General features: G+C 45.7%; 1 protein-coding gene across 5 annotated transcripts in view; it reads right to left on the bottom strand.

Moving 5' to 3' along the window:
• The window catches only part of cita (citron rho-interacting serine/threonine kinase a), a 118082-nt gene that overhangs the window by 15857 nt on the left and 77961 nt on the right, over nt 1-24264 (bottom strand). For 2 of the 5 annotated variants that reach the window (XM_063211002.1, XM_063211003.1), the window contains exons 30-42: nt 23921-24028; nt 21386-21590; nt 17314-17478; nt 12933-12956; nt 9829-9966; nt 9328-9508; nt 8924-9015; nt 8651-8755; nt 7568-7737; nt 6363-6407; nt 4247-4327; nt 3116-3251; nt 424-563 (exon numbers count right to left, since the gene is read on the bottom strand). In XM_063211002.1, coding sequence (XP_063067072.1) covers nt 424-563; nt 3116-3251; nt 4247-4327; nt 6363-6407; nt 7568-7737; nt 8651-8755; nt 8924-9015; nt 9328-9508; nt 9829-9966; nt 12933-12956; nt 17314-17478; nt 21386-21590; nt 23921-24028 — 1590 coding nt within the window. The remainder of the gene's footprint in view (nt 1-423; nt 564-3115; nt 3252-4246; nt 4328-6362; nt 6408-7567; nt 7738-8650; nt 8756-8923; nt 9016-9327; nt 9509-9828; nt 9967-12932; nt 12957-17313; nt 17479-21385; nt 21591-23920; nt 24029-24264) is intronic. The other 3 variants (XM_063211005.1, XM_063211004.1, XM_063211006.1) reach the window with 3 other exon arrangements.

Genomic DNA, 24264 nt, shown 5'->3' with positions numbered 1-24264 from the left:
GCTCAGCCCACAGGACACTTTTAATTAGCAGAAGCAGCCTGCTGGCGGATGTGCCAGACTAGCGCTACTCAGGTCTTTAATCAGTGGTGCTGACAGGCCCTGGCAAGGTGCCCACCACCACTGGAGAGGATGGCCCAGCTGTTCTAGTTCAATACTCCTGTCCAGCAGAGGTCAGCCTCTGGCCACCTGAGATGGCCATCAGGAAGATGCAGATCAAGTGATGGCTTCCACAGGGTCAAGAGGGTGCCCTGACCTGGCTTGGTCAGGAGGTGACCTCTTGGCAGAAGTGGTACCAGCCAAGCTCTGGTGGTCACTTCAAACTCAAAGGTAACCATAGACTGAATACGAGACATGTTTAGGTCACATGGACGGGAAAATGACAAAGCTCAAAGTTTCGGCACTAAAAAGAGTTCAGTCTCTTACCTTGCCTGAGGCGAAGAGGTGGCAGCCCTTGACGGTCTCAAAGATGAAGGGGCAGAGGTCTGGTTGGGCCGGCAGGTGGGACTGGGACAGGGACTGCTTCACCTTTTTGATGTCCACCAGGCACAGCGCCCTCTCCTCCCCTGGAGGACAACATTATTACATTACATTACATTACATTTAGCTGACACATTTCATCCAGCGCAACTTACAGATATTACAGGGAGCAGTGTGGGGTTAGGTGCCTTGCTAAAGGGTACTTCAGCCATGGATGGAGGTGTAGGTGTCATGGATGGAGGTGTAGGTGTAGGTGTCATGTATGGAGGTGTAGGGAGAGGCAAGGGCAGGATGTGAACCTGCAACCCTGTGATCTACAGTCCAACTCCCTACCCATTACACCACGGCTGCCCACAACAAGCACCCATGAGCCCATTCATAATCACATCTAGGCCTGTCACCATAACACATTTTGCTGGACGATAAATTGGAAAAGAAATTATTGTGATAAACGATAATATTGTCTTCTCTGTCATTTTTAGAGGTGCTCCGATTGCTCGGCAGCCGATCATGACCGGCCGATAATGGCCAAAAATAGCCTGATCGGTGATCGGAAAAACATGCCGATCAAAAAACCGATCCAGAGATATTAAATTCCTCACGCAACCATTTTGCCTTTACACCTGGCGCTGCCTGCATGTAGCCTAGGTGCTGGCTCTGCACAGCTGCTGCACCAAAATAAGGCATCTTTACCTGTCTTTAACTTTTTGGAATTCCTTCCTTCATTTTCACCATTTATAATAATATAATCTGCATCAACAATGATCTGATTTTCCGATCCATGCGCCGTTTACATGACTTGTAATTTGCGAATGACGTGTCAGTCTCGCCATGTTCGCTATTTTGAGTTACAGCCTGTCAGCACGCAACAACTAAACGTTTCCAAAACAATCATCAACGGTATTGTTTTTAAAGTTGTAGCCTAATGGACAGTCAGGTCATTCGTTTGTAGTCGCTGCAACACCGAACAGAGGGAGAGTGGACGGTGTGAAACTCAATGAGTCTGTGCAGGGAATTCTACAATCTATGACAGTGTTACAGAGAAAGAGCTTTCCTCGCAGACACGCTGTGTTGTGCGTGTTGCCTGTTCTTTCAAGGGAAGTTTTTTTCTTGTTTTGTGTAGGCCTATGTAGAATCTCAAGTTTTTCAGTCACAATGTAATTTGCGATAGACTACTTCTCGCCAGTTAGCCATTTTGCGTTATAACCTGTGTAGTTGCCTCGGCCAGCACGCGACAAGTTCACGTTGTCCGCACAAGCATGGCAACGTTATTGTTTTCAACGTTGTAATTGACAGTCAGTCGATTAGTTTGATAGTCTCCGAAACGCCAAACGGCGACAGGTGAGGGGAGAGGGAGAGAGCTCAGACTCAAACGGTCGCGGAGCACTGCAGCTGTGGACAGTGAGTGACAGAGAGGGGAGGGGCTCTCCTCACGAGGCTGCTCATTTAAAGCGACAGGGTTTTTTCTCGTATGCAGAAGACGAGAGACTGAGATCCAGGTGTCTGAGCTTCAATTCAATCTTAAATAGTTTAGTAATTATATGCAATGACTTATAAATTGATGTAATGTTTCAGTTTCAATTCAATCTTAAATAGTTTAGTAATTATATGCAATAACTTATAAATTGATTAATACTGTAGACTTACTTGTAGGCTATATTACCAACACTAGTCTGAAAGAGCTGAAAGATAATAATAATAATAATAATAATAATAATAATAATAGCCTAATAATAATAATAATAATAATAATAATAATAATAATAATAGCGTAATAATAGGCCTACATTGTGAAAGCAACATGTGCAAATTAAGATTGATTGGTTTATGGGCAGAAATGGTATTCAATAAGGTTAATTAATAGGCTATTAAAAAAATAGGAAATAATTTCTGTGATCGGCAATGATCGGTGATCGGCAGATAAAGATTTTTGGTGATCGGTATCGGTGATCGGGCCAAAAAATGGTGATCGGAGCACCTCTAAATATAATGAAAATGGGATAAAAATGCGAATACACCCTTTTTCATTTTGAAAGCGTCGCAGCGGGGGGTGCTAGATAGATTGGTAGATAGAGAGATAGACAAGATAGACAGACTGAAAATTAAAAGTACACCAACGTTTAAGCATCATTGCGCTGAGTGAAATATGCTTATCAATATTCAGTCTAAGAAAGAGTGATGAGGAAAACAAAGAAGCATGCAATAACTTAATTGTGGCAAAAAAGTTATCATGCTTGTAAAAACTTATTGTACGATATATTGATTTATTGAATATTGTGACAGCCCTAACCACACCCCTTGTGCACACTATTCATGCACAACTGTTTGAAAGAATCTAATACACAATCACATGCATCAAAAACTGTGTGTGTGCAACAAACACAAGCACATGTGTATCAACTTGAACTGACGCTTGATCATTTCTGTCAGTAAAATCCCACATAGTTTAAATTGACCATTATATGTACTATAACATGTGACAATGGCATTCTGTGTGTGTGTGTGTGTGTGTGTGTGTGTGTGTGTGTGTGTGTGTGTGTGTGTGTGTGTGTGTGTGTGTGTGTGTGTGTGTGTGTGTGTGTGTGTGTGTGTGTGTGTGTGTGTGTGTGTGTGTGTGTGTGTGCGTGTGTCTATAAACCTGTGATCATGAGCAGTTTGTCAAGCTCCTTGATGATCTGGATCTGGAAGACGGAGGCCAGTCCAGGGATGTGGGTCAGGGAGTTCTTGATCACATTCAGCGCGTACAGACCCTCCTCTGAACCCACTAACACAATCTGGAGAGAAACAGAGGAGACAGAGATGGTTAAAGGAGACCCAAGGAATGACAGAGACAGGGGGAAAGGGATGGAAGGAGAGAGAGAGAGAGAGAGAGAGAGAGAGAGAGAGAGAGAGAGAGAGAGAGAGAGAGAGAGAGAGAGAGAGAGAGAGAGAGAGAGAGAGAGAGAGAGAGAGAGAGAGAGATAAAGAGAAAATACAGAGATGTTTGAAGAAAATGAGAACAAGACATCTACATGATCTACAATTATCTCTTACAGCCCTAGAGGAATCAAACTTCCACATTTTGTCCCTGAACCCCAAATGAAGTTTGGAAATGGGATGTATGCCCAGACTGCTACAGCCTCTACCCCATCTCAGAGCACAAGACAGGAGCCTCTGAGTTACTAAAAGAACATTTTGGAGTGAATGAAGATGGGAAAGGCAGACACACGTATGTGCAAAAAGAGGACAAATACATTTTACCACTATGCTGAACAAGAACAATTAAACGGGGAAGAAATGATTAAGGGCAAACATTAATAATAATAATAATAATAATTGTATTTGTATAGCACTGTGTCATACAAGGCATGTAACTCAAAGTGCTTAACAAATGGGGAAAAAAACATTGTTAGAGATGGATTTAAAAGGAGAGGTATAGAGGAGAGGCAGAAATAGCAGGAAGGCAGAGGAAGAAGAGATAGACAGAGATTGTAGAGTCATAAGGTCAACGTAGGTTAGGACCAGGATTCTTAGATGCGTAAGGTCCATAGTGGCTGGGCCTATCATAAGTCATAGATAGTCACACAGAGATTGGGCGCTCAGGTGCGGCCCCTGGTGGCATCAGGGGTGAGGAAAAACTCCCTTTCGCTTGAATCATAATTTGTAAGGGGGAAAAAAAAGCTCAGTGAGGTCTGAGAAAAAAAACCCTATAGTCAGGAAGAAACCTGCCAACATGTGTTGTTTCAATACAAAAGTCAAAGGCCCACTTGTCCCTGTGAATAAAAGATACCTGGTCTGTGAGGGGCAAGGTGCAGTTGATGTCCAAGCGGTCATCACCTTCCAACTTCAGGAGAGAGTTACCCAGGAGCTTCTGCGTAGGCAAAGAAGAGCGAGGAGAGAGAAAGAGAGAAAGAGAGAGGAGCGTGGAGGAGAAAGAGGAAGACATGGGGAGAGGGTATGAGAGACAGCGAGATTGAGGAGAAAGGGGGACACAAATGGGAGAAAATGCGAAAGCCCATTTATTATTCCTTCATGTTCATTCCTTCTCATTGCTGATGTGACATGGACGCAGCACAAAGACATGGGGGTGGGCAGGTGCCAGTGGTGGGGGGTGACATGGAAGCCGCATCTGCTGCCATTTTGCTGGGACAGAGGCTGCAACTCAACATCCCTCCTCCAGCTATCTCCCTCTACCCTCTGACCTTACGCCTGCGAGGACGGAGAAATCAGGCACCACGTCCAGACCGATTCTATAGCACCTAACCTTAGGGCTGGGTGATATGACAATATATTGTCACCATGAAGTGCGTAAAGTATCTCCTCAATAATGTAGTTTCTATCGTGATAAAATTTCATCCATTATTACAGCTAATAAATAATTGAATATAAAATTTGTCACTATGTAAAAAGAATAAACAGATTCATTTGAAAGAAACATGGTTTTAGAAAATAAAAAGAATTAACTGAATACATTAATAATTGTGGTATACCGTGATGTATATCGTTATCGTGACATAAAATAAGCAATATCGTGACCTATGTTTTTTGTTCCATATTGCCCACCACTATCTCTCCTCCCTCCTCCATCCTCCTGCTCTCACTTTGTCATGGTTTGAGACGCCCTCAATGCCACCTCGAGGCACGAGGTGATAGGAAATAACTGGAGGAGGCATATTGACATGCACCCACAGAGTCAATGTGAGCAGAGCCACACACGCAGCTATGTGACGCGGCCCTCATGGCAGAGGGCATCAAAGTACAGTACAGGGCAGCAGAGCAGACCACGGCTTAAGACAGGCACATGTGGTGATCTGATATACTGACACAGCAGCATCACACTGACACACACCAACACACACAAAGCCATGGGAACACAAGATGGCAGGAGGGGACAGCCAATGGTGTATTCATGTACGTGCGGTCAGTGTGTTTGAGCATTTGTGTTTAAATGTGAAAGAGACTATAGGTGCTGTAATGTGTGTGTGTGTGTGTGTGTGTGTGTGTGTGTGTGTGTGTGTGTGTGTGTGTGTGTGTGTGTGTGTGTGTGTGTGTGTGTGTGTGTGTGTGTGTGTGTGTGTGTGTGAGAGAGAGAGGAGGGGGGGGGCTGGGAAGAGGGTCGGAGTAGGTAGAGGAAGAGAGAGAGAGAGGGAGAGAGAGAGAGAGAGAGAGAGAGTGAGAGAGAGACAGACAGATAGAGAGAGCGAGAGCGAGAGCGAGAGAGAGGGAGAGAGAGAGGGAGAGAGAAGGTGCAGCAGTGTGTGTGTGTGTGTGTGTGTGTGTGTGTGTGTGTGTGTGTGTGTGTGTGTGTGCGTGTGTGAACGCGCGCACAAACAGCGCAGGCAGATGGTGACAAATTGTCACAAGCAGGATAAAAAACTGCTGTGCAGCTCAGCTAGAGCTATGGAGCTGCTGCTCTGCTCACAGTAAGAGCTGGTGCAGAGGGGGCACCAGGTCCATGGCTACATTCATCAACCAGTCATCCATCCGCAATGCACAACAATGTCTGCTTCTTTATGGTCCATCATCGGGATGCTTGGCAGATGCACGAGGGGCTTCCTCAGCAGAGATGCAGCGTTGACAAGCCGTATGGAGTGTGTCCATATGCATGCATCAAATGCATGCATACATTCCAGTGTACTGTATGTGGACATCTGTGTGCGTGCCTGGGTGTGTGTGTGTGTGTGTGTGTGTGTGTGTGTGTGTGTGTGTGTGTGTGTGTGTGTGTGTGTGTGTGTGTGTGTGTGTGTGTGTGTGTGTGTGTGTGTGTGTGTGTGTGTGTGTGTGTGAAAGTGAAAGTAAGCATGCGTGTACATTGGGTGCGTGCGTGCGTGCCTGCGTGCGTGCCTGCGTGCGTGTGTGTGCGTACACAACAGGGGCCCTTCATACTAACAGACTGGCTTGTTTACCTGCACCAGTGGAGAAAGAGTCTTCTGTCTCTTAACAGCTCCTGCCTACATTATACAACACACAGTAAGCCCATGGGAGCACGGACACACACACACACATTCACACACACAAGCACATATTCACACACACATTAATGCACACACACACAACCCCATGGGGACGCCATATGTACAGGTAAACAGGGGAAAAGTAAACACAATGAACAAACATGGTCACACATACGCACATTTACACACACACACACACACACACACACACACACACACACACACACACACACACACACACACACACACACACACACACACACACACACACACACACACACACACACACACACACACACACACAGGGATAGCAAAGGAGTGTGGAGGAGAAGTGAGAGAAAAGACAGGAGGAAAAAGAAAGAAAGAAATCATTAACCACAGTCAATGATCTCTCTGACTTACTAGTACACACACACACACACACACACACACACACACACACACACACACACACACACACACACACACACACACACACACACACACACACACACACACACACACACACACACACACACACACACACACACACACACACACACACACACACACACACACACACACAGAAAGGTCATCTCAGTGTTTTTAATGAGGCGGTCGGAGGCAATGTTTGGGGTAAGGCACCTTCATTTATAATGTGAATGTAATTAAATTAAAAGTGGGTGTGGGAGGACCAATGAGTCTGGAGTTAAACACACACACACACTGTAATTACACGAGAGAGAGAGAGAGAGAGAGAGAGAGAGAGAGAGAGAGAGAGAGAGAGAGAGAGAGAGAGGGAGAGAGAGAGAGAGAGAGAGAGAGAGAGATAGAGAGAGAGAGAGATAGAGAGAGAGAGAGAGAAAGGGTGTAATTACACCCTGAGTCAGAGTAGAGGGTAAAAGCTGAGGTGTTTAACTGATAGCACGCTGCTGTTTAACAGAGCACACTGCTTTACGCTGCCTCTTCTTCCATTACTGAATAGGTCATAAAATATACATCCAGCTAATTACTGCAGTACAAAATAACAATTCTTTGAATATGAATGACAAATTAACATTCTTGATCTGCACAATCACACTCCCTCTCATACAGACACCCATTGGAGGTAAGGACAGCACTCAAACACACCAGTTGCACATATAAACCACACCGGACAAAAAGCCACACAAACTCACCGCGTCCGACTCGGCCTTGTCCCTGGTGCCGCGGCTGCTGGCCACTACTGACTCCAGAACAGCCACCCAGCGCTGCTTGTCTGGGAAGCTGGGGGCCATGAAGTACAGCGACTGACCCGGCCAACAGGTGGTGTGGGGGTGAGACTCCAGCTTCAGCACATACGGGATGTCTGGGAAAAGATAGACAGATGCATGAACACATGCACAAATGCAGGCACGCACGCTTGCACCGAAACACAGCCTCTATACAGAAATATATATGAAGAGTTTATTTGCAAAACGGTGTATCCAACATTTTTTTACTTTTGCATTTTGTTATTGTAAATGTCTGTTCAGACGTCTTATCACACAGGGCTCTAAATTATTTTTTCTCATCACCAGCCAAATGGCTAGTAGGCTAGATGTTAATCTTACTAGCCAAACAAACACATAATCAGCAATGGGTCAAAGTGGCTAGAAAGTTGGTATTTTTTTACCAGCTAAACTGAAATTCCACCAGCATTTGGCCCTTAAGAGCCCTTCACACACATACACAATACATCATTGCCAGAAGAAAAGATTTAATTTTCCTAAAAGCTCATTGAAGTTAGTTTGAAGTGCAACAGTCATTTGAATGCTCAAGGCGTAATTGCATTGTTGCAGTGGAACAATGAGAAAAACAATGGCAGCTGTAGCTTTTGAATTCAAATAAAGCATCACTGATTGCTTGGCTGGTATTGTCCAGGGGATGGCTAAGATGCTCTGTGTGTTCGTGTGTTGGTGGTGGGGGGGTTGCATTATGTAAATGAACCACAGAAAGACAGATGTGTGATTTTGCTCAATCTCTACCATCGTGTCTATTTGTCGTCATATCTACAGATAGATATGGCATGTGTACTGGACTGATTAACTGTGCATGATCACACTTACCAACCTGCAGTATATTTCCATTAGTGTTTGGATCTGTAATCCCTTCTTCAGCACTAAACTGTGTGTATGTGTAGTGTGTGTGTGTGTGTGTGTGTGTGTGTGTGTGTGTGTGTGTGTGTGTGTGTGTGTGTGTGTGTGTGTGTGTGTGTGTGTGTGTGTGTGTGTGTGTAGTACCGGACTTAGCGGTGTTGATGAGCTCAGATGCTCCCACTGCTCCGTGCACAGTCACCTCTCCATCAGGCAGACACAGCTCAAACTCCTCCAGAGGTTTCACACAGTCTAAAATGCACAAGTCAGCACACACACGCGCACGCACACACAAAAAGATACAGAGCAAACACACGCACACAGATATGACTTTGAGTTGACAAAACTTAAGCATCGCTGTCGGTGCACACAGCCTCAAGTCTCCTCTTCCACATGGCAAGTGGTGAATAGAAGGCTTACCGTCTCTGGGCTCCACCTCAAAGATTGAGACTTTGGTCCCGTCCAGAATCACATACTTAGTTTCCCAGCCCTGCTGACCTCTCTTCGCATTCCTGTACAATATGGACGCACACAGACACACACACACATACACCCACAGACAGGCACGCACACACACATAATCAACCCTTGACCTTTCATTCACCTCATTATAAAAGCACCCATTAAACACTAATGGTGGATTAAGGCCAAAATAATTTTGCATTGGACATGGTTTTGAGTATAAGCTTGTGAGTGCATTCATCTCTATCCAACATCAATATCCATATTAAACCCGACTATGCTCCCACTAATCTACGACTGTGTTCTATGCCCTAATTGATGCTATTCTGTAACTGTGTCCTGTGTTGCTGCGCTGCACCCACCTGGGCTGTTTCATCCAGCCCTCGAGCCGCACGTGCCCGCTGGCCTCCTTCACCTGCAGGGCGGGCGAGGCGGCCTTGTCACGGCACAGAGCCTCGCTGAAGTGGGTGGCGTACTCCGGCGGCAGGCCACACGTGGCGGGCAGACAGGGCGAGCACTTGGGGTGGCACAGCGTGTTGCACTCTAATGGGCAAAGACAGAAGAGTGGTGAGTACTCCACCATGTGTGATGTTTTCAGAACTTGTATAGTTGGTATTTTCCAAACAATAATGTTATGACAGGTGGGGAATCTGTTTTGTTTAATAAGTTGTAGCAAAGTTCAGAGTTGTTTATTAAGTTGTAATTACATTGTAACAAAGTTCTGAATCGGCAAATACACAAATTGCAAAACATTACAAAGTTGCATATTCTCCTACCATGTACAACTCTTTTATGTATAACTGATGCACCATGTGTGAATGAACATATGCAATAATATCTTTTCATATCTGTATGTGTTTTACCCTGGCAGGTGGCAGCTTGGCGTCCGAAGTGAACGGTGTCCAGACAGACGGCACATTTGGCAGCGCGCATGTTCAGGCCCACTGTGAAGCGGTGCGGAATATTGTGATGCATTCTCTCCTTCACACGGCGCCCATACTCTACAAGAGAGGAAGGAGGGAGGCAAGAAAAAAAAGAAAGGAAGAAAGGAAGGAAGGAAGGACGAAAGAAAGAAAGAAAGAAAGAAAGAAAGAAAGAAAGAAAGAAAGAAAGAAAGAAAGAAAATGAAAGTAAACAAATGAAAAGTAAAGAAAAAAGAAATAAAGTTACAAAAGCAAGAGCAAATAGGGAAGGGAGAAGAAAAGCAGAAGAACATAACAAAACATGATGAGAAATCTCCTCAGACTGGCGTCCCTGAGAGTGTTGAGCTCCCAGATGGATGAAGCGCTCCCAAGGCCCCCTTCAGCCTCTCCAGCCACTCATGCTTACATAACAGATAATGAGACACAACAGAGAGGGGCAGGGATGCAGCAGGCAAGAGAGAGAGAGAGAGAGAGAGAGAGAGAGAGAGAGAGAGAGAGAGAGAGAGAGAGAGAGAGAGAGAGAGAGAGAGAGTCAAGATTGTATGCAAATCCCTACAAGCTGGCTGATGCAATGCAATTGGCAACAAGTGTCTCTCCTCTCGGTACACGCACACACGCACGCACACACACACACACAAAACAGGACCAAAAAAGCATCAGAGGAGTTATGTGCAGTGCAAAATGTGTTTGTTGGGAATATGTGTTTTCAGGCAGGCTGTCCAGTTGCACAGACGACAAGAGGGAAGGGGGAAAAAAAGCACAACTTGATCACTAAAGCAGCGTTTCAGACTATGACAACAGACTTGCGGTCAGAAAAGATTTCAGCAATCCCTTTCCCCCTGCTCTGTTCTGATCCCCATTCATTTCATCTCACTGTGCTCTAGAACTGTCAGATGCATACCATACCATACCAGACCCGCTATATAAAGTGCATGCACCAACAGGGCCACAACAAGCTGCCACTGCAGTCAAGGAGCAAAGATACACGGGAGGACATGACATGCTGCAGCACTATGCATTTTTGGTTTATCATCAATGTTTGAATGCTTGTAAACGTGCAGGATTGTGCGCGTGTGCGTGTGCGTGTGCGCACGGTGCATCAAACGCCCTCGAAAATGAAAACTTCGCAATATCCCACTCTGCTCTTGCAGTATTGTTCCTTTGCACGATCATAACTCCCTCGTAATTTTTTTTTAGGAAATTTGATTGATGTTAACGGGTGGCACAATAGGCTTGAAATTTTGAATGGTAGTAAATGGGCATTTTTAGCTAAATCTGTGCAAAGTCTATTTTAAGACTGTTTTGATCAAAAACTGTAAGGACAGTCATTCGGAAGAATGCTCCAGTTGCCTTTCCACTTCCCCAGAACATCAAAAAAACCAACAAAATGGCTAAATAATGGATACATGAGTGTTTGAACATGGCTAAAAGATTAGCAAAATGGGCCTAAAGAGTGAAATTGGGCCTCCTGAAGGAAGGATCTAAAAACAGACGCGCAGAATTTCAAATCTGGGAAAGTGCAAAGGGAACTGGAGCATTCTTACAAATGATGCTCTTTACTAGTTTCGACCAAAATAGTGTAAAAACATACTTTTCAAGGATTTTGCTAAAATAGCCCATCCACTGCCATTCAAAATTTCAAGCATATTGTGCAACCCTTTAACATTAACCAAATTTGATAAGATTTTACACGGGCATTATGTTAATCCAAAGGAACAATTCTGCCAAAGCAGAGCAGGATTTTCAGACTTTGGGGCGTTTGATGCACCCTAGCGCGCACGTGTGTGTGTGTGTGTGTGTGTGTGTGTGTGTGTGTGTGTGTGTGTGTGTGTGTGTGTGTGTGTGTGTGTGTGTGTGTGTGTGTGTGTGTGTGTGTGTGTGTGTGTGTGTGTGTGTGTGTGTGTGTGTGTGTGTGTGTGTGTGTAAGACTGAGTCAAAAATAAAAAGGTTCAGGGTGCAAGGGACAGGCATCTAGCATCCAGGAGACCCAGGAGAAGATTTATGCAGCCCTGCACTTGAGGCCAACTCTTGTATTTTTCTTCTTTCAAATCACATGAAGAGTTGCAAAACAAACCTACACCGATGGTTGGTTGGGGCCAAATTAATCAAACTCCACAGCAGCTAATTTCAATACTGATTTCACTTAATTTAGGTGTCACTTCCAAATTACCCCTCATGTATTTTGGAGGAGAAAGCTTAAAAGTGCCACGATGTAATAGGCAAGGCAATATGGCTTTAGAAGCTTACAATCTAGCATAAGCACACTGTTCACTAATGTCATTAATCAGGATCTTCAGTCAGATAGAGGAGATGGCAAATTATGTACATGACAAACCACCCATTACATTATAGTGAGCTTACGGTTTCATGCAGATCAACTTGCTGTTAGGTATTGTCTACAGTCCCTGGGCCTGGGGCAATGTGGGCTTAGGTGCCTTGCTCAAATGCACTTCAGCTATGGATAAGGCTACTCGCGAGCACTCCCATTCTTCCTACTTTTCCAGCATTAATGGCACAGGTAGACCCAGAGAGGGTAGATGATTAGGAATATATGGGGCTAGACTGTAGCTCCTTAATCCAGGTTGCCTACCACTGTGGGGGCACAGGGTGCTTTGGGGCTGATGAGGATTGAAAGGGCTGCTGGCTAATGGAAGAGGACGTCGCCTGGCCATGGACACACAGTCGTGCCAACATGACGAGGCAGAGGCAGAGAAGAGACGGGGCTCTGTGTGCAAGGCTACATAAATCTGTCTCCATGGCAACTACAAAGAAGGGCTCAAGGGGAAAATTGTGTTTCCAGAGGCACAGTATGCTTGTGTGTGTGTGTGTGTGTGTGTGTGAGAGAGAGAGAGAGAGAGAGAGAGAGAGAGAGAGAGAGAGAGAGAGAAAGAGAGAGAGAGAGAGAGAGAGAGAGAGAGAGAGAGAGAGAGAGAGAGAGAGAGAGAGAGAGAGAGAGAGAGATAGAGAGAGAGTATTGAGTGAATGTGTGTCCAAGAGAGAGCTTGAGGAATGTTTGGGGGTTGGATTAAAATTAGAAAACTTACTTTCGAAAGTGACCCTCCTCTTCTCTGCAAAGGGTACAAAGAGAAAAGATACAAGTGTTGGAATGGATGAGGGGGTTAAAGTGGTTAGCAGCGAGCCCAGAGATAGGGGGATGGAGAGAGATAGAGGGATGGAGAGAGAGAGAGAGAGAGAGAGAGAGAGAGAGAGAGAGAGAGAGAGAGAGAGAGAGAGAGAGAGAGAGAGAGAGAGAGAGAGAGAGAGAGAGAGAGAGAGAGCATAGACTGAAACTGTAAATAAGACCAATGAGCATTAAACACAGAAATGAGAGGATGATGTGGTGTAAGCCAGTCAGGTTGTTACATAGAACATTAAATCATACCTCAATGGCAGAGATGGACAAAGACACAGAGAGAAACAGAGTGTGTGTGTATGTGTGTGTGAGAGAGAGAGAACGTGTGTGTGTGTGTGTGTGTGTGTGTGTGTGTGTGTGTGTGTGTGTGTGTGTGTGAGAGAGAGAGTGAGAGAGTGTGAGAGAGTGTGAGAGAGAGAGAGAGAGAGAGAGAGAGAGAGAGAGAGAGAGAGAGAGAGAGAGAGAGAGAGAAATAAAGGCCAATGAATTACCAGTCTCTCTCTCTCTCTCTCTCTCTCTCTCTCTCTCTCTATGTGGTTTATGAGGCTGTCTGGACAAGGCGCCTGCCATCGAGTGCATGGCTGAGTTACGAGACGAGGACAGGAGACACGGCAGACGAGACGAGGACAGACACGTTTTTCTCTGTTGGGACGTGCCACACCACCAACCTCACAGGCCATTCCTGCCGCCCGCATATAACAAACATCTGCAGCATCCTTTCCCCTTCACTTGTCCTGTAAATCCAAAAACTATTTGTTCTACTAAATCAACTTCTGACTTATTTCACAATATGGCCTTAGTCTGGTAACTGAACACCTAGTGACTTGCTGCAGGGTAGTCATGGGTAATCGCCGGTAATGACGTCCGAAGGTGGCGGGTTTGACCCCCGACCCACCAGGTTGGTGGGGGGAGTAATTGACCAGTGCTCGCTCTTGAGGTTGTCCCCTTGCACAGGCGAGGCATAAATGCAATTTCATTGTGAGCAGTGAGCACTGTGTGCCGTCTCACAATGACAATGGGAGTTTCCCAGGTGTCACCAGGGCCGCGTTAACCCTCGCCGAGGCCCGGTGCAGACGCAATCCGGGGCCCCTACACCACATTATAATGAGCCATATTCAAAACGCATGAAACGCAGGCTACATGGTTTACTCCAACACAAAAAAGGGTGCGCTGAACCCCCTACTGAGTTCACCAGTCACAACGCTGGATTCTGTGCACTGCCGTTTGTCGGCTCAGCTAGAACTTCCAAACAGAAGCACAACCAAAAGTCTCTTATTTTTGCTACGTTGCTGCCGACCAATTTGTCGAATCGAAACCGTCGTGGTAAACACGTGTTAAATAATTTAACCTCCAATGGCCTTGGAAAGACTGACTGACTGTCAAAGGAAAGTAGCCTACTCAGCTGTGTCGCTTGTCGCAAGGAGGGAATCCCCTTAGCAGCGAACCACTGCAAAGCGAAGCTGTCACGAAATCCCCTCAAAATGTAGTCTACCATATACCAATTAAGAAGTCAGCGGTTTTCATCTAGATGGTGCATTACACTGTATGCAATCATTACAGTAGACTACGGTGCAAATTCGTAATGTTTAGATGTGGATGTATCACACACGTTTTTTTTCTTCCAGATAAGAGCCACTTGCTAACTGAACATCTGCGAGTGGTAGGCTACCCAGGCATGTTTTAACTGAACACAAACCCGAACGCAACGATGTAGGCTACGCTGACAGAGCATCGACATTATTACAGTGCTTTAGGGAAATGGCCATAACAGAGCTTTTGGAAAATGCGACTATATCATTTTAGTGTTTGCTAAATCCTTGGCTTGCCCTGTTGTTGTCAGACTGTCATAACTTTGAGTGCTGGTTGGTGCACTTTACGCAGCATTATTGTGAACATTTTTTAATAACACCTCAGAAGTGATCCTCGCCGCGCCATGCAAGACTTTTGTTTCGCGAACGCAGTTGGGTGCGTTATTTATTTCCCCATGTTTTGACTATAGAATAAGATAAAGTTAGGTTGGTGTGCTGTGCTCTTGTTTGCTTAGCTTACATGATTGCACAAGTCCATGATCGCTATGCAACCATTACAAAAAGCGATTATAACACTGGCATTACAAAAATGACTAACGTTGCCAACCTTCTCTTCAATGCGGTAATCCATGCCGGGCTGAAGTTTATCCGTACAATCTGAAGCAAGTGCTGACGCCGAGTTTCTCACATCTTTTTTAGACAGTAGCCCATCATCAAACTCAAAAAATATTGACCACCGTTTTCACTGGTTGCACACAACCAGAAGCATCTGACTGAAATGATTATTCCGAAGACCTCCGATTCCTGCGTGCATGCAGAGGCGATTCTAGGCTCAGTAGGGGGGCCACGTGAAAATTAAAAAGAAAGAACACTTGTAACAAATCGCCACTAGTGTTCCCCAGCTACAGTCTTGGGGGGCCCAAGCTGCCTGTCTAGCCTGGTGACAAGATATGCATATGCGCCTCTGCTTGCCTACGGATGGCGAAATGCATCAAAAATACAATTGATTGTCTCAAAATATCGTTTCATATTTTCCAATCTCACGACGTCCGGGGCCCCCTCTAGTGGCGGGGCCCGGTGCTGCTGCACCGGTTGCACCATAGGATAACGCGGCCCTGGGTGTCACTTCACTTTTCTCCCTGTTAGGAATGACTGCACATCTACAAAACATTTGACTGGGTAGTATGAGAACCTTCAAGGTGTTCTATGCTTTTCAGTGTTCCAATAACTCCGCAGCGGCTGCCCTTTGCCTCTTGTAGGGCAGACCTGCTGTGAAGTTGTGCAGTATTAAGGCTGCAGTAAAAGGGATGGCTGCTGACTTCTTAATGAGGCAGCTGAGAAGCTGAGGCCCATCTCAAGAGGAGGGCTAGCACATCACATTCATCAGCACAGACATCACTGCTCACTTTGCCAATAAATGGCCTAATCTCTCACCCTGGCAGGGGGGGAGGGAATGGAAATGCATCATATGACTTGCAAGAAGAGGTGGATGTGGTGAGGGGTGTCTTTTAAATCTACTATAACTGCCTCTCATATGCCATACCTGCGTGAAGGTGTCTTGAGGCATTTTCAATCTGAGACGGCACAGTGAAGAACTGTGCCGCTCCAGTTTATAAACCTATAAACATCCAAACTGATACAGCGCACATATTTTTACCCAGTGTCTTTGCGGTAACCTTGCAGGAGAGAAACTATAAACGTTGAGAGTCCTGCGTTCTGGCTACTTTTAAATATCAGGTGTCAAAATCGAGGTTCAAAAGTAAAAACCCTGTCAGTTTCCTTCCAAGACTCGACGGGTGGTGTCACAGAGTAACTCGTCCACCTGTCTTGAGGACTCATTATGATCAGCTGAATCAGAGCTGTTTGGATTAAGTTTGTGCCTTTTGAGGCTTTTTGCTTCCTGAACCCGGGATTGACACCTCAGTTTTGTAATTGGCAGGTGGTGCAGTTTTTTAAAGATATTTTTTGAGCTTTTCATGGCTTTATTTGAGATAGGACGGTAAGAGAGAGAGGCAGGAAACGAGTGGGGAGTGAGATATAGGGAAGGATTGGGAAATTACCTCGGGCCCGAACCGAACCTGGGTCCCCAGAGTAATGGTACAGCGGCATAGCTATTGAGCCACCGTATCCCCCCACCCTCAAGTGTTGATGGGGGGAGAGTAGGTTGATACAGTGAAGTGTCTAAGTGCACTATGAACATGGCACTGACCATGAAGCCTGTGAGGATTGCACTGACCATGGTCAAGAGATGGGATGGAAAGGTTAAAGTGATTCTGTGCCATTTTTGGAAATATGTCATATTACACCTACCCTTGACTTCAATGATTGAGTTTTACCTTTCTCCTGTACTTCCAACCGTTCTCTGGGCATGGCAGTGCAAATTTTACCTCAAAGCTAGCAATTAACATCCTATGAGGCCAGAGAACAGCTGGAAGTACAGGAGAAGGGTAAAACTCATTTAACTCAAGGAGAGGTGCAAAATAAGTTTATTTCCAAAAATGGCACAGTATTGCTTTAAGGTTCAGAGTGGAGTGCAATTCCCATAGTGAGGTGAGGGCATAGTGTTATGGGATAGAAAGGTGTGGAGTACACTGGCCATGATCAGGTGTGTTGTGATTCAGACAGGGGCGGATATAGGGAGTTGGATGCTGTTGGATGGTCAAGTGAAGCGATGAGGTTAAGGTGTATAGGCTTCTCATTGTGTGCTGTGGGAGTAAAGTGTTGAGGATCACATTGGCCAGGTGTGTTGTGATCCAGACTCACCCTCGGGGGTGGAGGGGTCCTTGCGGCGCGTGGAGCTGGGGGCCAGCAGGCTGCTGGGGTTGGGCTGGTGCTCGGGGGACTTGACGATGGCCGACATGATGATCTGCTGCCGCGCGCTGGCTGGAGTGGAGGGAGCCACGTGCTCCTGGGCCTTGAAATGAGCCGCTAAGGGAGCAGAAGAGGGAGGGAGGGGGTGGGGGGGGGGAGAAAGACAGAGAGGCAGACAGGAAGAGAGACAGAGAAAATCAGAGAGAGGCCCTACATTGGCTGTAATGGTAGGGCATTAGACTGTTATGTCAGTGACCTGGGTTCGATTCCGGCCCGGGTTATTTGCCGATCCCTCCCTGTCTCTCTCCCCACTCATTTCCTGTCTATCCTTCACTGTCCTGTAAAAAAAAACCAAATATAAACATATACTGTATATAAAAAGAAAATGAGAGAGAGAGAGAGAGAGAGAGAGAGAGAGAGAGAGAGAGAGAGAGAGAGAGAGAGAGAAAGAGAGAGAGAGAGAGGGAGGGAGGGAGAGAGAGAGAGAGCGAGAGAGAGCGAGAGAGAGAGAGAAAGAGATATATATATATAGAGAGAGAGACAGAGAGAGAGAGAGAGAGAGAGAGAGAGAGAGAGAGAGAGAGAGAGAGAGAGAGAGAGAGAGGATGAGTCTCAAAAGCAGATGGTCTCATTCACAGGCTGAGAAGCAGAAACCTGCCTCGGAGACACCACGACTGCCAATTACCGTTCATCCACGGAGACCTGCCTGCAGTGTGTGTGTGTGTGTGTGTGTGTGTGTGTGTGTGTGTGTGTGTGTGTGTGTGTGTGTGTGTGTGTGTGGGTTCGGGTGAGTCATCAGCTCAGTTCTAGCGTCGACTCAGACTCTGTGGCTGTGGGGCCCAAGAATTTTAACAAGCTTGCTTGCTCATGGCTCATGGCACACTCGCAGCATCATTGATCAAATCTAACTTCGTGCTCCCCCAATTCTTAAAAGGTCAACTCCGGACCGATGACGCTCGCACACCAGCAGGAGTTGCTAATAAAAAACCATTGGGAAATACTGTCACTGTTGCCTCGGCATTTGTTAAAACAACACCGAAAACTGCCAAGAGAAAGTAACGTTTTTTTTCCCCCTGCCCTCTGTTCTCCCCACAATGCCCCTGTTTGTTTACCTGTAGCTTTTCCAGCCATTAATAACCTGTATAATAAGGACCCAATGCTATTTTTGGGCTGGGGTACTTTTAGACAAAGTATCAAGTGTTCAGTGTTTCACTGTTCAGTAAACTTTCAGCAATGCTGGATTCCGGGAGATATTTTGCTTCATTGCTGGTGTCTGTTTAATAACCAAACTGCATTCTATTTATGAAGGTAAGGCTTATTGTTATGCTGAGAGGCAAAAAAAAGCCTTATTTATTTGCTTCCAGGTGGGTGAGAAACATTTTGTGATAATGAGTACAAGTTGTACTGGAGTTGAACTTGGGTGCAATGACAGTGCTATGTGTGATGTTCGTGTGTATGTGTGTGAGACAGACTAACAGCAAGTTAAAGGGGCATTCCACCGGTGGAGACATGAATATGTTACTGAAAGTGGGTCATATATATAGTAGAATAGTAACATACATTTCTTATTTGGTGCCTTCTTGGCCAAGAAAAGGCAGAAAATGACTTTTTAGTGCTTGTGGATTTGTGACAACAATCCCCATAATGCACTGCAATGCTCAAGTTCCACAGGCCACACCCAGTTATTTGGGACTCTGCATCATCCCTCCCTCATCTTGCAGGCAGTGTTGCCAGATTGGGCTGTTTCCCGCCCAATTGGGCTGCTTAGGATGGTCGTGTGCGGGTAAAAATGGCATTTAGCAGAAAAACCCGCCCAATTTTAGCCATAGAAATCAATAGATTTGGGCGGGATTTTGAGCTTCTAGGCTGGTTTTGAGCATTTTTTGGGCTGGAAATCATCAGCCTCATCTGGCAACCCTGCTTGCAGGTGCATCACAGTGGGACAGACATCACTGGAAAGGAGAAGCTGGAGCACACTGCAGCTTAGTTTTCAAGACTTTATTTTGTGCACACACGCGACCAACGTTTCTGTGTACACCTTCTTCAGAGTCAAATGATAGCAAGAGAGAGACACACATTTCAAGACTTGACATTCACAGGTGATCCTACTTGGTTTGGCTAATTTGGTCTGATCTCATTGCAGGTAATTGACCCCACCCCCAACACAAGGACAAGATTGTAGACAATTAGACAGCTTGCCAACTTCCCAAAACAAAATAAAAAATTAAAAAAAAACAATACACAAAGAACATTGTCAATAAAACCACAGCTACAATTATTAGAAGACCACAGCCGCGATGCTGGAACAATTTGTTACAGAGATCAAGACATATTGTGTTCCTCATTTATGCCCTGAGGCTCCACTGAATTTAGAGTATGAATCCAAAATGCCTTTCCACAAAGCCTCTCTGTCTAATTGTCTGCAATCTTGTCCTGGTGTTGGGGGGTGGGGTCAATTACCTGCAATGAGAAGAGACCAATTTAGCCAAACCAAGTGGGATCACCTGTGCATGTCAAGTCCTGAAGTGTCTCTCTCTTGCTATCATTTGACTCTGAAGAAGGTGTAGCAACACCGAAACGTTGGTCGGGTGTGTGCACAAAATAAAGTCTTGAAAACTAAGCTGCAGTGTGCTCCAGCTTCTCCTTTCCAGCTATGCCAGTGACTTACTGGCAGTGTTGCCAGATGAGGCTGATGATTTCCAGCCCAAAAAATGCTCAAAACCCGCCTGGAAGCACTAAATCCCGCCCAATTCTATTGATGTCGATGGGAAAGATTGGGCGAGTTTTCCTGTAAAATGCCATTTTTACCCGCAGACAGCCATCCCAAGCAGCCCAATTGGGTGGGAAACAGCCCAATCTGGCAACACTGCTTACTGGAGCCTCAATGCCAGTGATTTCAAAAGCACTGGGACACTGATCTGTGATAGGTCTGATAGAGCATTAGGTCCAACCCCCTATGGGCGGGGTTGAAAAGGTGGGAAAAAGGCTTGTAGTCTCGACAGAAATCCACCTCTCTTACACTTCCTATGTCGATGATGCAAAATGACCATTTTTACATCATTGACATAGGAAGTGTTAAGAGATGAATGTGGATTTCTCCAATCTCAGGGGGAATTGAGAGATTTTTGAAAGACCATTCAAAAGTATGACTGGGTGTCTATCAATGGAAAGCCTAATGCAAAATGGGTGGAGTGTCCCTTTAAGTGTGTATGGGCGTGTGAGTGTGCGTGAGAGGTTAGGTAGAAGAGTGTGGGTGTATATGTATGCATGAGAGATAGAAATAGAAGGAGAGAGACAACATATATCTCGTAAGAGTGTGTATACAGTGGCGATAAAAAAATCTACACACCCCGTTCAAATGTTAGGATAATAGTTCATAGATAATAGTTTAGATTAAAGCGGAAAAAGTTGCAAAATTATTTGTCTTTCTGCCATTTTTTATATCACAGAAACCTGGCATTTCAACAGGGCTGTAACAATATTGGATCGAACCGAGAAATCGCGATACTCACTGTATCGTGATGTAAGGAGGTGGTATCGTGATACGCCCCTTCAAAGTTTTGCTATCTTTCTGTCCAGAAAACAACCATAGGATGTGATGGTGCTTCCAAGCTTCAAATGAAATACATTTCAGACATCGTGGGGCCGTAGGTCAAAAAACGTGATATGAACCGAATCGTGAGTTGGGTGTATTGTTACAGCCCGACTCCTCGCCCATCTCTCGTAGTGATGGCAGCTCTATCCTCATCTTGTGTGTGTGTGTGTGTGTGTGTGTGTGTGTGTGTGTGTGTGTGTGTGTGTGTGTGTGTGTGTGTGTGTGTGTGTGCATGGGTGCCGCTAGGGGGGGAAAGGTGTTACAGATTCTAAGGGCCCGAGCACTGACAGGGGCCCTTAAGGGGGCCCAAAAGCACTGACAGGGGCCCTTAAGGGGGCCCAACATTCAAATCTTTCATAGGGCCCAAAATTTCTGGCGGCGCCCCTGGTGTGTGTGTGTGTGTGTGTGTGTGTTTTGCAGTCTCCTCACCCTCCTCTCGTAGCGATCGCAGCTCTATCCTCATTTTCTGCAGGGCCTCCTCCAGATCTGAGCAGCGGGCGCGCTCCTTGTCCAGTGCCACCTTCATGTCTCCGTAGGGCATGGGCACCGCCGGCTGCATGGGGGCGCCGCCCACTGCTCCACACCCATTACCGTTGGCACCAATCATGTCCTCGCGACGACGCCCAAAGATGCCCTGGCACAACAAACACACAAACCGGTCGGTTATTCAGGATTCCCACACCTTTTTCATGAACAAATTCAAGCACTTTTCAAGCACCTTCAAGCACCCAATTTTGAATTTTCCAGCACCTTTCAATAAGTCGCGGGAAGGGTTGTGGGGGTCTTCTCCCAGAACATGTTGTGTTTTTAAGATGCAATTTCCTGCATTCTCATCAATTTTAGGGCGTGGAAAGGCAAAACCCATCTGTCATCTCACTCCCTCAGATTTTTGACGTACCTGAACAATTTTTGACACAAATTTCAAGGCTTTTCAAGAACTTCACCAAAAATTAAAGCATTTTCACAACCTTGAAAACACTTAATTGAAATTCAAGCATTTTCAAGGAATTCAAGCACCAGTGGGAACCCTGGTTATTAGTCCATTCGGGGCAGCAGGAGCATTTACTGATGCCCTGCCTTTCCTCACAGTGAGCCTAGGCACAACAACTTTTGGGGGACTTTTCCCCATTCAACATCTCATTTGCAAATGAGAAAATCACCTTTGAAATGTGCTTTTCCAAGGTACCATTGAATAAAACGGGAGGTTAGACAATAAAATGGATACTCGGACGTTGTGAACAGGCCGTAAAAACTATTGATTGTTTGACCAACGAGCATTGTTAGTGAATTTGATTGACAGTTGGAATTCTTTTAGAATTCTTTTGATTGACAATCAAACACAATTGTCGTCCTATCAGCGCGTTTTCTCAGCATTGCTAAGGTACACTTCCATGAATTAGGGAGGAAGAATCCTCACAGATCAATCGCGGATGCTTTAAAACCGATAAATCAGGGGTGGGGAACCTCTGTCTCGAGGGCCATTTGCGGCACTTGAGGTTGTTTTATCCGGCCCCCGATATGATTTTAATGTCATGCAGCTTCACATGAAATATGACATATTTTGTAAAGGAATATTAGAAATTACATTTGCAATACAATTAAGTTATATTCAGGGGTCCTAGAGAAGGTGGGGACTGTTTTAAAGGTAGCTGCCTTTAATATAGGCCTAAAGTGCAGGGGTAAATCCTGGTTTGTGTTCATAATACGGCCTTCGGAGGCCTTTTACGGCCCTCGGATGAATTTGAAGTGGCCCCTCGCATGAAAAAGGTTCCCCACCCCGGCGATAAATGGAATACAACAGAAGCATGCTGTCCATATAGTATACATCAGTGCATGTAACACATCACACACGTGAGCAGGGGGAAGCCATGGAAATGCCACCCAGGGGGAGTAGTGTGTGCACTGTAAATGGTACCATGGCCAGGGCAGCATAGTGACAGTTGGTGGATTTGAACCTCTGACCCTCTGCTCCCTCCAGCCACAGGGTGTGCTATCTCATCCCAACAGTCACCACTGCCCCACTCTGATAGGGGCCCTGGTTTAATAAGTAGTTTGGTGCCGTACACACAAACATACCGTATGAGGATCTGGGTTAGAGTACAGTTTGTAGTTATTTCCTCACCAACCCAATTCTCCCAATCTCTATCCCCCCTCGTTACATCGCACTACTAAGGCTAAAAAGCCACACAAAAGCTTTTTAAAAAAGTAATCAAACAAGTGGGAAAAATGTGCTCAAGTCTAAAGTGAAAAGGCTAAAGTAATGGGTCTGTAGGGTTTTTACCCCTACACACTTTCCATAAGCACACTATTACTTTTCTCCCCTGCATGGCTCTCCAAGAGATATGCAGCCTGACATCCTGATTGCAGTGGGGACCTTGGGCCATTCTCCCTTCTATCCTACCCTGACCGCCTATGCAAAAGTCTACATTTAACACAATCAGGCACTCCCCCTCTCCTTTCCTCTCCTCTCTTCTCTTTTCTCTTCTCTCCTGCCTAGCAATGCAAAAGCAGGTGCTCCTCCTCTCCTCTCCTCTCCTCTCCTCACCAGCCGTGTAAAAGCCTCCATTTACCTCCATCATGTGCTCCTCCTCCTCTCCGCCTCCGTGAGGAGCCAGTGCCCACCTCCTGCTGAGTGAGTGAAATGGAGGGGGGAGAGAGGAAACGCTGCGTCGGCACTGTGGCCAGCAGGGGAGAAGAGAGGATAGAGGTGCTCCGAGCCCTCCCTCCGCTTTTTCCTAATATATATGCTGGTGACATAATTAGATATGGATTTTTATCAAGAAGCCGGGGGAGACTTGGTGCCCACTGGACGGCCCCTGATCATTAACGAGATCCTTAATGAGCTGAAGTGGACCTGGGTGGACTGGAGGCCGGTGGGCCTGGGGAGACTGCTGTTTTGTTTTGCCCATGTTTGAGTTAGAGAGAGAGAGACAGACAGAGAGACAGAGAGGGAGAGAGTCTAACCTTCTTCTTCTTGCTGGGCTGATCCATTTTGGCCTGCAGGAAGTCGATGAGTTTGGTCTGTTGGGATATGGTTCCCTCCATTTTCACCTTCTCGTGAGCGTAAACAGCCTGTGGTAAAAAAAAACAATGGATTAAAGAGAGGAGGGGAAAAGAGAGAGAGGGTTAAGCAAGACTAGTTAACCCTTAAGTTTATAGACATAGAGATAACCCTAGATCATAATTTAGAATAATTAAATACTCCTCATTACATGATGAAATAAAATGAAATCTCATTACATGGGCTTCACCATCCTCCACATTCACAGAGAACACTGCAGAGGGGCGATGAACAAATAGCACCAATA

This window comes from Engraulis encrasicolus, chromosome 11 (genome assembly GCF_034702125.1).
Source record: "Engraulis encrasicolus isolate BLACKSEA-1 chromosome 11, IST_EnEncr_1.0, whole genome shotgun sequence".
NCBI classification, from domain to species: domain Eukaryota; kingdom Metazoa; phylum Chordata; class Actinopteri; order Clupeiformes; family Engraulidae; genus Engraulis; species Engraulis encrasicolus.
Note: the sequence above shows the minus strand (reverse complement) of the source record. Positions and strands in the feature narration are given on the sequence as shown.